The 13,201-nt window shown below is 37.8% G+C and overlaps 1 protein-coding gene across 7 annotated transcripts in view; it reads right to left on the bottom strand.

Annotated features, from left to right (window-relative positions):
- The window catches only part of VPS13B (vacuolar protein sorting 13 homolog B), an 843,987-nt gene that overhangs the window by 201,843 nt on the left and 628,943 nt on the right, over positions 1–13,201 (bottom strand). For all 7 annotated transcript variants that reach the window (XR_007148665.1, XM_047842688.1, XM_047842692.1 and 4 more), the window contains one exon: positions 7,968–8,655. Coding sequence is in view for 6 of the 7 variants with exons in the window: in XM_047842688.1 (XP_047698644.1) it covers positions 7,968–8,655 (688 nt within the window). In the remaining variant the exon portion in view is untranslated. The remainder of the gene's footprint in view (positions 1–7,967; positions 8,656–13,201) is intronic.

Below are 13,201 nucleotides of genomic sequence, written 5' to 3'. Positions count from 1 at the left end.
AATTTTTTTTTCAACGTTTTTTATTTATTTTTGGGACAGAGAGAGACAGAGCATGAACGGGGGAGGGGCAGAGAGAGAGGGAGACACAGAATCGGAACCAGGCTCCAGGCTCCGAGCCATCAGCCCAGAGCCTGACGCGGGGCTCGAACTCACGGACCGCGAGATGGTGACCTGGCTGAGTTAGACGCTTAACCGACTGCGCCACCCAGGCACCCCTATTTTAATATTTTAAAAAGAAACTTGTTAACTTGCAGATGTACTGTCTACCTGGACTGAATGGAAGATTATTTATAGGTTACTATAAATATCAAGAGTCATAAAAGAAATGCAAGTTGATAATTTAGGCTTTAGATAACCTGCTGTTATTTAAACTAGGGCGAGTAAAGCAAATGACCACACACACACACACACACACACACACACACACACACTTGCAGGTAGAGCTGGCATAATTTAAGATCACTAAATTACGCAGACTGGCGATGATGCTTTATTAATCTTTCAAAATTATAAGCAGTTGTTACCGGTTCTATATCACTTCAGGTTTTCTAAAAAAAAAAAAAAGGCAGGTATAGGTATAAATATAGATTCCATTTATCATGTATTCTGGGTAGCCTCTCATAGAATTTAGGTTTTTAAATATGTATATGCATAAGTGGTATATATAATATACACATGTGTATTTATCAGTCACATGTGCTGAGAAGGCAGACTGACATGAGGGACAATGAATTTCACAGCATTTCTTCTTCTAATTTGATGTTATAATATATGAAAGGATATCCCTCAGGAACAGAGAAAGAGAACACTATTACCACCCCTTGAGTATGTGGACATGTTCTTTGCTTAACGGTGACATGTGCAGAATCAAGTTAATGCTGACAACTCCCTGGGAGCAGTTTATTCATTACAGCATATTAACCGATCTGTGTCACAGATGTAAAGATATTAAAATATCACTTTTGGAGGAAATCCTGTATTAAGTTTCTCAGAAGACCATGTCTCTGCTAATAGACTAGATAATAATTTTATTATTTTAAAATTGAAGGACGTCTGGTGCCAGGCAAAGTTGTAATAAGCTCACTTGAACCTAACTCTCCTGCTGCTTACAATAAAAAACTCGAGAGAGAAAATACAAAAAAAAAAAAAAAGGCCTGAGGGCTCTAAAAAGCAAACAAGAACAATGTAGACTGGGGAGGAGAGTTGAACTTGCAGATAGGACTGCTACGGTGTTTCTCAATTTGTTTCGTTTTTCCTCTTTTCTCTCACAACTTTGACTTGAAACTGAGTCTTGGGTTGTGGTGAACAGTGATGGCAAGAACAGTCAAACGTCCTTATGTCTGGGAATTAAGGCCTCTGTGATTTCAAGAGTGTAGGAAAACCTGCTGTCTTTTATACTTCTTTTTTGTCTCCTGGTTTTGCCCCAAGGGTGGCTACAGTGTGTGTGTACGTGGGGGATGGGGGCAGGTCCTGCAGTGGCTGTGCTGTGTTAGCAGCGTCAAAGCATTTAAGACTTTAGCAGGTATTATAACTATGTTTCATGAGGTAAGGTAAACGTGCTTAAAATGAGTATTGATATAGAAGTTCTCAGAAGAGAAACAGAAACCATAGAAAAGAACCAAATAAAAATTTTAGAACCGGAAAATTCAATAGAAATTATCTAATATGAAGAACAGAGAAGAAAAAAGAAAATAGGAAAAAAGAAACAAAAAAAAAGAATGGAGTCTCAGGGATCTGTGGAATAATATAAAAAGTTTAATGCTGGTGTCCAAAAAAGATTGGTGCAGAAAAACATTTAAAGAAATAATAGCTTAAAAGTTCCCGAATTTAGTTTTAGAAAGCATACAGTTACAGAGTTAAGGAGACCAGAAAACCTCAAACAGGATAAATTCAAAGAAATCAAGCCCAGACACATTATAATCAACCTATAGAAAACCAAATATCAAGAAAAAAATCTTGAAAGCACCTAGAGAAAATCAACACGTTACATGTACAGCAACAATGACTGTGATTACCGTGGATTTCTCATCAGAAAGCACAGAGGGAAGAAAACAGTGGAACAGTAAGTCTAAAGACCCCACTGGAGAAAACTATTAGAAGTAATGAAGTCAGTAACATTTCAAGATAAAAAATATATAAAAATGTGTATGTGTTATGTTTCTGTACACTAAAAATGAAAGCAGCAAAAAGAGAAATCAAGAAAACAATCTCATTTACAAATGCATACAAAAGAGTAAAGTACCCAGGAATAAATTTAACCAAGGAGGTAAAAGACCTGTATATCGTAAACTATAAGACACTAATGGAAAAAACTGAAGATGATGCAAATAAATGGAAAGATATTCCATGCTCACAGACTGGATGGATTAATATTATTAAAATTCCATAATCCCCAAAGCAATCTGCAGATTCAATGCAATTCCTATCAAAATTCCAATGACATTTTCACAGAACAAATAATCCTCAAATTTGTATGGGACTACAAAAGACCCCGAACAGCCAAAGCAATCCTGAGAAAGGAGAACAAAGCCAGAAGTATCAGGGTACCTGATTTCAAAGTATACTACAAAACTACAGTAATGAAAACAGTATGGCATTGGCATAAAAACAGGCACATAGATCAATGGAATAGAATAAAAACCCCACACATATATGTTCAAGTAACGTTCAACAAAGGAGGCAAGAATATACAATCGGGAAATGATAATCTTTTTAGTAAATTGTGTTGGAAAAACTGGACAGCTACGTGCAAAAGAATGAAACTAAACCACTATCTTACACCATGTAAAAATCAATTCAAAACAGAGTAGACTTCGATGTAAGACCTGATATTATTAAATTCCTGGAAGAAAACATAGCCGGTAAGCTCCTTGATATCAGTCTTAGCGATGTCTTTTTTGATCTGACTCCAGAAACAAGTGAAACAAGAACAAAAATAAACAAAGGCCTAACTACATCAAGCTAGAAAGTTTCTGCACAATGAAGGAAATCACCAACAAACTAAAAAAACAACCTACTGAATGGGAGAAGACATTTGTCAATGATATGTCCAATCAGGGGTTAATAGCCAAAATACATAAAAACTCCTATAATTTCACAAAAAAGCAAATAATCTTTTTATGATATGGGCAGAGGATCTGAATAGACATTTTCCTAAGAAGACATACAGACGGCCAACAGGCATATGAAAAGATCCTCACCATCACTAATCATCGGGGTAATGAAAATCAAAACCACAATGAGATATCACTTCACACCGTGGGAATGGTTATTATCAAAAAGACAAGAAATGACTAGTGTTAGTGATGATGTGGAGAAAAGGGAACCTTTGTCCACTGTTAGTGGGAATGTAAATTGGTGCAGCCACTATGGAAAACAGCATGAAGGTTTTCAAAAAGTTAGAGCTACCATTTGGGGCATCTGGGTGGTTCAAGGTCTCATGCTTTCTAAGTTCAAGCCCCACGTCGGGCTCTGCACTGACAGCATGGAGCCTGCTTGGGATTCTCTCTCTCTGCTCCCTCCCCCGACTCACGCTCTCTCTCTCTCTCTCAAAATATATAAACTTTTAAAAAAATTTAGAGCTACCATATATATACACACACCCCACCCACACACTGGAATACTATTCAGCCATTAAAATGAATGAAATCTTGCTACTTGTGACAACATGGATAGACCTGGAGGGCTATTACGCAAAGTGAAATAAATCAAGCAGAGAAAGACAAATATCATATAATTTTACTTATATGTGGGATCTAAAAAACAAAACAAAATAAAACCTAGACTCATAGATACAGAGAATAGGCTGGCAGCTGCAGAGGGCAGGGAGGTTGGGAGGGCCCTAATGGGTGAAGGAAATTAAGAAGTACAAACTTCCAGTTATAAAATAAATTAAGTAATGGGGTTATAATATACAGCGTGGGGAATATATTCAACAAAACTGGATTAACTTTGTAAGGTGACAGATGGTAATGACTTACTATGGTGACCATTTCACAATGTAAACAAATGTCGAATCACTATGTTTTTATACCTGAAACTAATACTGTATGCCAATTATATCTCAATAAATAGAGTATAAATATGGCAGAAAGATGTAATATGTTATCTCTTTCATTTTTAACTTATGATGGCTTTAACTTTTCCTGGATCTTTCTTAGAAAGTTAGCCTCATGACGACACCCCTTTTTATCCTTCCAATCAAGACACTGCAATGACTCTTTCACTTTAGAATCCAGAAATGAAACCGGCCACCTCAACTTTTCTCCTTCCCCTGAATGTTAACATTATAGGCATTCTTATCTTTCTCTTTTTTCTTACCCACATGATTACAGGGCTTCAAAAGAATCCTGAACATGGAACAGAACAGTCTTTTCTTTAGGATGGAAAAGTGCTACAACAAGTGTTCCTAGCTTACTAATTTGATAATGGGACTTGTACAGTTCACTCAAAGGGACCAATTTAAAACAGAAATTCCCTGGATCAGCTTTAAAAAATAACTTCATTAATATTTAATAAAATTTATGCATTTAAAACACTGAATAAACGAATTAGTGCTCCACTAGAATGTCAAAAGAAAATCTGCATCTTTAAGACAAGTCAGAATACATTTTATTCTTATAGGGTACTCACAGAAGTCAACTCCCCGAGGCCAAAGCAGTATAAATATTTTTAGAAAGGTGAGTATGGGAAGATGAATTCCAAATTAGAGAATAATGAAGCTTTAGAACTGGAATGGACCTTGTTAGTATCTATTATAATCACCACATTTTACAAATAAGAAAACAGAAACTCGAGAAAGTAAATTGCCTGGTTAAGATCACCCTGCTAATTACTGGCAAAGCTAATATTAAATTCCTGGCTCCCAGTTTGGTAATCTTTTTGCTGTATAATCATAATAGCTAAAGCAGTAGAAGTGAACATTTATTCGGCCCTACTAGCTGCTTGACTCAATGTTAAGTACTTTCATGAATTACCTATTTTCAGTTTTATAACTGCCCTATAGATAGGTATACATCTTGTAAATAACAGAGCTAGAATTAAAACTTAGGTTTGTCATAATACCAAGAGAGGCAGTACTGTGTAGTCATATCACGACACATTTAACATACAAAAATCCACCAGTTAAAACATTACACAGGGAACCATTTGCATATCCTGGCCTGGACAATGAAGGCTGACAGAGAATTGTGGATTCACGTCTTTCTCTTTACGCCAGGGATCCACTGAGAGACCAGACTTAACAAGTCCAATAAATCTTGTTTTGAATTTTAGTTCTGCTTATTGCTATGTCTGTAATAGTGGACAAGTTACTTAGCTTCTGCACACTTTAGTTTCCTCTTCTTTAAGATGGGATTATATATAGCATTTCATATAGAGTTGTTACAAGGATTAAATGAGAAAATACATTTAAAGAAATTGGTACACTGTCTGGCACAGAATGAACATCCAATAAATGCTAGTTGCTTCTTTAATTTTTTTAGCTATCATATTTTAACTACTTACTTTCTGATAAAATTCATTAAAAAATTTTTTTTAATGTTTATTTATTTTTGAGAGAGACAGAGACAGAATGCTAGTGGGTTAGGGGCAGAGAGAGAGGGAGACACAGAATCTGAAGCAGGCTCCAGGTTCCGAGCTGTCAGCACAGAACCCAACGCAGGGCTTGAACTCATGGGCCGTGAGATCATGACCTGAGCTGAAGTCGGATGCTTAACCGACTGAGCCACCCAGGCGCCCCATGATAAAATTCGTTTTTAAGAAATGTGATAATTTATATTGATAATTCTTTTTTGGGGTAATGTAAATGTCCAAGTAGACACATTTTGTGTAAAGAAAGGCATCTACAAGAATATTATGCAAAGGATGCTCCTTAGAAGGTATGTAAACCTTTTTCCTCCCACATAGGACCCCCTGTAGTGAACTGGCCCATCATCTTCACTCTAAGCTTCATCTACAGAATTTGGGTTCCATGTTGGTCTACATACAAGGATTTTTAATTTTTTTTTTAATTCTTAACATTATTTTTAAGATTTTATTTTTAAGCAATCTCTAAACCCAGCATAGGGCTCAAACTCACAACCCTGAGATCAAGAGTCACATGCTCCACTGACTAAGCCAGCCAGGCACCCCCAAGGAGTTTTTTAAACAAAAAATACTTTATTATTTCAACCTAAGAACTGATTATAATTCAAATGCACAGCTTTGATATGAGCCCTGATAATTTCACTGAACTCAGTATCAGTATCTCGTAGTAGAGGCCACTGAAGCTACCAGCCTATAAGCAACTATGGCTGAAAGAACTTAAGGAGTGCCTTGGAATTAAGACTTATTTTCCCATTCCTGTACATAGTTTTGGCCAATGCTAAGCAGACTCCCAAACAGGTATCAGGTATACAGGCATGAGTCCTTGAATCACATGAGACATCAATCACAGTACCATTCCCATCTTCAGCGCCCCTGATGGACCTATTGTATTTCCTATTGTATTATGTACTCAGTAAATGAGAACGTGTTTGAGGAAGGGACGTAGTGGTTACTGGCAAATGTTTAAAAACTGGCTCTCAGAGCAGGAGAGCTGACTGACAGCATTTGCCCATCTATGTGGCTAAATATTCTCACCATCGCCGATTTAAACTACCAGTGGTTTAACAACTATCTTTCAAAGTTCCTAAAAACTTTAAGGATTGGCTCTTGCAAGCCAGTCTGAGCTAGTTCCAGCAGCACATGAGCGGAGAGAAGGCTAGGATGCAGTCTAGGAGGTAACCCTAGGTTGTTCTTCCTTAGCAACTGGCTAGTTACCCTTTTCCAAAGTAGAGGACTTGTACTACACTTGAGCAAGAGCCAAGGGCTCCTCTGACCCTACTTCCTTGGCCTGAAATGAATCCTAATCCTCACACCTGCCATCTACTCTCCAGGAGCCTGCTGTGTAAAATGGTTCTCCTTTATGCTAAGAACAAACCAGCTTGACTTCCAGATTGGACAAATTCTCCAAATGCCTCACTGCTGGCTTCCATCTGCTAGATGGGACCACCTGATAGCAATAAAAATGCCTGATTTATACCTGAGCTTGCTAGGACCTTCTTCCAGTACTGAATCTTAGATGGCCAGCTACCCCTTCCAGTTCTCCAGCCAAATCTCCGATTCTACCTCAACACAGGGAAAAAGTCTCTATACTCTGACCCCGTTTCCATTAACCCTTGTTACTATCAGTGATTATGTTTTAAATCCAAACCCCTGATCGCTTCCTACTCTTAAAAGGCAACAAGCTTCAGAAGTTCAATATAATTATTATAATGTAGGAGGATGCTCTCTGGTTATAAGAAAGGTATGGATGGAGAAACAAGAGCCAGTTGGCAAATACCACTAATAAATGTGTTTCTTATACACGTATAAACATCTTTAAATGATCTTACCTTACTCATAAACTTTCTCAAATACATTTAATATAATGCTGTTACAGCAAGATGATTAGATCAAAAGAATACCAAAACAATAAACTTCATTTTCTAAGTTTTTTTTTTTTCTTTCATCCAATGGACTTTCTGTTTACAACAGCCCCTTTTCCTCTTGTTTTGTTTTCAACCTGAACAGCTGCATTAATATGGAAAGCATACCCAGGGGCCATTAATATGAAAAAAAGCTTTACTTCCCAATCACTGGAAATTCTTAAGGATTTCTATAGGCCAGAAAGAATCCCTGTTTCATTCAGCTCTTGAAAAAAGAAATGAATATTCAGAGGCACGGTAAGAACACTGGGGCTAAACCTTGATACATTTCAAACATTTACTTAAACATGATTCAGCTGTGGGACGTGAACTTTACATATTTACATATTCCGCAGAGAAAAGGAGTCTCGTCTGGTCTGCCAGCTGTTTTCTGTTTGATCAAGCTTGATACGTTGGGAATAAAACTCACTATGTAGTAGTAGTAGTTATTAGCACTCCAGTAAAGCTGAAGACTCTTACCTGTACATTTGTAATCAGAGGCTACCCCTTTAAGCACAGCGTCAAAAATGGATATTTCCACTCTCTGCTTTCTGTGGTGACAACTTAGAAGCAAGGAAGGCTGGGACACAATAAAGTACAAAAAAGGTTCCAGCTGCAAGTCACCGGCTCCTCTTCGTCCAGGCTGCCGAACGATAGTTATACCAAGTGCCTGTCTAGCAGATGACCTCGTGGATGCATGAAGGCTTTCGAGAGAGATGACCCCTATTTTCTTCCCCGAAGGAAAAGATACGCTGCTGCTCAAGAGATCTTCTGCTGTTACGGTAGAAATACATGGCTGGCTGGGCTTAGCAACATCTGAATCAACTTCTGGGAGATTTAATGAACTCTTGCCTGGTTTTTCATCATCCTTATGTTCTTGGGATTTTGATTTGGGTATGGCCGTACAGGAATAGGTCATTAGTGAGATTCTACTTGCGGTAATAAATACGTCAAAGGGAATAAAATTGAGATTTTTTACAATTGATGACTGGCGTGAGGGACGGGCGATGCGATGCTGACTGGTACCGCTGTGCTGCTCTATTTGTACTATTCTGATCTTAACACTGTCACTGCCAATTCCACTATCCTGAGCACCACTGTACCGAGATGAGGTTTCAGCCACGTTTCCGTCAAACGTATCCATTTTTTTCTGTTCTTGCTTAGAGATCTGTAAGGAAAAATAAAATATTTTAAACTAGTTACATCCCAAGTGTTATTATATAAAGGACGTTATATAAATATGTTGTTAAAATGGCTCCAGTATTACCTATATCAGAGTAATCCTAAAAATCAAGTAACCATTCAAAAAATTATTCATATTAAAATGCCGAGGAAATACTTGAGAAAAAGCATCAAATGTGCATTTCTATTATTAACATACACCTTTGAGTATATTTTGAGTCAGACTTCCTGTCTCTGGACTAATACTAACAGTAGTATGGATTTAAAAATGCCTCTTTAAAGAATATATTAGTCTTCTTGACCGTGATTTTTTTTCAAGTAGTGTAATAAACTCGTATTTCCAAATCATGATTACTATCAGTTGAAATTCTATTTTAGGTAGAAGTAGCTTATACTGTTTACCCTTGTCATTATAGAATTAATTTATAAGTTTTTGGATAGGAGGAAAGAGAGGGAAAAGTCAGCAGTCTTAAATTATGAAGGAAAAGTAAAATAAAGTGTATTTTATTAAAAATGAAGTTCATTTTTCTCTACAATAGGACTTGAACCAAGAGTATACATAAGTGATGAAGCAAAATACAAGTAAGTAAAGCCCCTGAAGGTGGATTCTTCTTTTGTGCACTAAAGGCTACTTATTCTCAAAAATTTCCATCCACCACTCCCTGTGTGGAGAACAAAGGACAATTTGGTGGCAGCGGCAGTTCCCATCACTGTGGCAGCACAGCACCGAGATCTCTAGTTTGCTCCTCTGCTCCCCTTTCTTAGGTCCTGCCAACCATCAGTTTGTGAGATGCTACTCGAGACCTAGACGTTTCATTTGCTTTTTTATCCCAGTAACACAGATTCATTAAAGAAGCCATGGACAATCCGAGGAAAAACCCAAATCCTCCCGACTATCACTTATCACCAAACATGACCAATGGTAATATTTTAGTGTACTTCCTTTCAGTATTTTTTTCTCCACCTGTACAAACGTCCCCCCTGCCTTCGGTCCCCTTATGGTTATGATCATACCATAGAGACAAAGTATATCCCAGTTTTTAAAAATGCTAATATACTCTTCATAAATGCTGTTTTAAAAGGCTGCATAATATTTCATTTAGTGTTAGGAACATTTGTTCAACCATTTTCATATCATTGAACATTCCAGGTTAAAAAAAAATTTTTTTTAATGTTTATTTATTTTTGAGAGAGACAGAGACAGAATGCAAGTGGGTTAGGGGCAGAGAGAGAGAGGGAGACACAGAATCCAAAGCAGGCTCCGAGCTGTCAGCACAGAGCCTGATGCGGGGCTCTAACTCACGAGCTGTGAGACCATGACCTGAGCCGAAGTCAGAGGCTAGACCGACTGAGCCACCCAGGCGCCCCAGAACATTCCAGTTTTTAATTTTTGTCAATAAACATGTGGGGAAAAACACTTAATATTTCCTTAGAAAAGGCTCTTAAAAGTGGAATTACTAGGTAAATGGTATAAAAAAGTTTAAGGTTACTGAATATTGTCAACACCCTTCCAAAAAGGCTACATTAATTTATATTAGCACCAGCAATGGAAAAATATTCCCAATGTACTGGGTATTGCTTATCATTTCTTAGACTTCTTTGATTTAATTGATAAATATAGTTATCATTTTTCCACATGGTACAAATTATTATGAGTTGCTTATGAAAATATTGAAGGCTGTTAACTAATTCAAGACAGTGATGTAAGAGACACTAGAATTTTATTTTATTTTTTTCATTAGAATTTTAAAATATTTCTTGCAAGTTGATTTTAAAATAGCTGAAGGAGACATATTGTTATCAAAGTCCAACAAGAACTATCTGAAGCAAAAACAACTTACCCTGTTCTTTTTTTTTTAATTTTTTTTTTTTTTTTTTTTATGAAATTTATTGACAAATTGGTTTCCATACAACACCCAGTGCTCATCCCAAAAGGTGCCCTCCTCAATACCCATCACCCACCCTCTCCTCCCTCCCACCCCCCATCAACCCTCAGTTTGTTCTCAGTTTTTAAGTCTCTTATGCTTTGGCTCTCTCCCATTCTAACCTCTTTTTTTTTTTTTTCCTTCCCCTCCCCCATGGGTTCCTGTGAAGTTTCTCAGGATCCACATAAGAGTGAAACCATATGGTATCTGTCTTTCTCTGTATGGCTTATTTCACTTAGCATCACACTCTCCAGTTCCATCCACGTTGCTACGAAAGGCCATATTTCATTTTTTCTCATTGCCACGTAATATTCCATTGTGTATATAAACCACAATTTCTTTATCCATTCATCAGTTGATGGACATTTAGGCTCTTTCCATAATTTGGCTATTGTTGAGAGTGCTGCTATGAACATTGGGGTACACGTGGCCCTATGCATCAGCGCTCCTGTATCCCTTGGATAAATTCCTAGCAGTGCTATTGCTGGGTCATAGGGTAGGTCTATTTTTAATTTTCTGAGGAACCTCCACACTGCTTTCCAGAGCGGCTGCACCAATTTGCATTCCCACCAACAGTGCAAGAGGGTTCCCGTTTCTCCACATCCTCTCCAGCATCTATAGTCTCCGGATTTGTTCATTTTGGCCACTCTGACTGGCGTGAGGTGATACCTGAGTGTGGTTTTGATTTGTATTTCCCTGATAAGGAGCGACGCTGAACATCTTTTCATGTGCCTGTTGGCCATCCGGATGTCTTCTTTAGAGAAGTGTCTATTCATGTTTTCTGCCCATTTCTTCACTGGGTTATTTGTTTTTCGGGTGTGGAGTTTGGTGAGCTCTTTATAGATTTTGGATACTAGCCCTTTGTCCGATATGTCATTTGCGAATATCTTTTCCCATTCCGTTGGTTGCCTTTTAGTTTTGTTGGTTGTTTCCTTGGCTGTGCAGAAGCTTTTTATCTTCATAAGGTCCCAGTAATTCACTTTTGCTTTTAATTCCCTTGCCTTTGGGGATGTGTCCAGTAAGAGATTGCTACGGCTGAGGTCAGAGAGGTCTTTTCCTGCTTTCTCCTCTAAGGTTTTGATGGTTTCCTGTCTCACATTTAGGTCCTTTATCCATTTTGAGTTTATTTTTGTGAATGGTGTGAGAAAGTGGTCTAGTTTCAACCTTCTGCATGTTGCTGTCCAGTTCTCCCAGCACCATTTGTTAAAGAGGCTGTCTTTTTTCCATTGGATGTTCTTTCCTGCTTTGTCAAAGATGAGTTGGCCATACGTTTGTGGGTCTAGTTCTGGGGTTTCTATTCTATTCCATTGGTCTATGTGTCTGTTTTTGTGCCAATACCATGCTGTCTTGATGATGACAGCTTTGTAGTAGAGGCTAAGGTCTGGGATTGTGATGCCTCCTGCTTTGGTCTTCTTCTTCAAAATTCCTTTGGCTATTTGGGGCCTTTTGTGGTTCCATATGAATTTTAGGATTGCTTGTTCTAGTTTCAAGAAGAATGCTGGTGCAATTTTGATTGGGATTGCATTGAATGTGTAGATAGCTTTGGGTAGTATTGACATTTTGACAATATTTATTTTTCCAATCCATGAGCAGGGAATGTCTTTCCATTTCTTTAAATCTTCTTCAATTTCCTTCATAAGCTTTCTATAATTTTCAGCATACAGATCCTTTACATCTTTGGTTAGATTTATTCCTAGGTATTTTATGCTTCTTGGTGCAATTGTGAATGGGATCAGTTTCTTTATTTGTCTTTCTGTTGCTTCATTGTTAGTGTATAAGAATGCAACTGATTTCTGTACATTGATTTTGTATCCTGCAACTTTGCTGAATTCCTGTATCAGTTCTAGCAGACTTTTGGTGGAGTCTATCGGATTTTCCATGTATAATATCATGTCATCTGCAAAAAGCGAAAGCTTGACTTCATCTTTGCCAATTTTGATGCCTTTGATTTCCTTTTGTTGTCTGATTGCTGATGCTAGAACTTCCAGCACTATGTTAAACAGCAGCGGTGAGAGTGGGCATCCTTGTCGTGTTCCTGATCTCAGGGAAAAAGCTCTCAGTTTTTCCCCGTTGAGGATGATGTTAGCTGTGGGCTTTTCATAAATGGCTTTTATGATCTTTAAGTATGTTCCTTCTATCCCGACTTTCTCAAGGGTTTTTATTAAGAAAGGGTGCTGGATTTTGTCGAAGGCCTTTTCTGCATCGATTGACAGGATCATATGGTTCTTCTCTCTTTTTTTGTTAATGTGATGTATCACATTGATTGATTTGCGAATGTTGAACCAGCCCTGCATCCCAGGAATGAATCCCACTTGATCATGGTGAATAATTCTTTTTATATGCCGTTGAATTCGATTTGCTAGTACCTTATTGAGAATTTTTGCATCCATATTCATCAGGGATATTGGCCTGTAGTTCTCTTTTTTTACTGGGTCTCTGTCTGGTTTAGGAATCAAAGTAATACTGGCTTCATAGAATGAGTCTGGAAGTTTTCCTTCCCTTTCTATTTCTTGGAATAGCTTGAGAAGGATAGGTATTATCTCTGCTTTAAACGTCTGGTAGAACTCCCCTGGGAAGCCATCTGGTCCTGGACTCTTATTTGTTGGG

Source organism: Prionailurus viverrinus, chromosome F2 (assembly GCF_022837055.1).
Source record: "Prionailurus viverrinus isolate Anna chromosome F2, UM_Priviv_1.0, whole genome shotgun sequence".
NCBI classification, from domain to species: Eukaryota; Metazoa; Chordata; class Mammalia; order Carnivora; family Felidae; genus Prionailurus; species Prionailurus viverrinus.
This window is presented reverse-complemented; position numbering and strand designations above follow the sequence as displayed.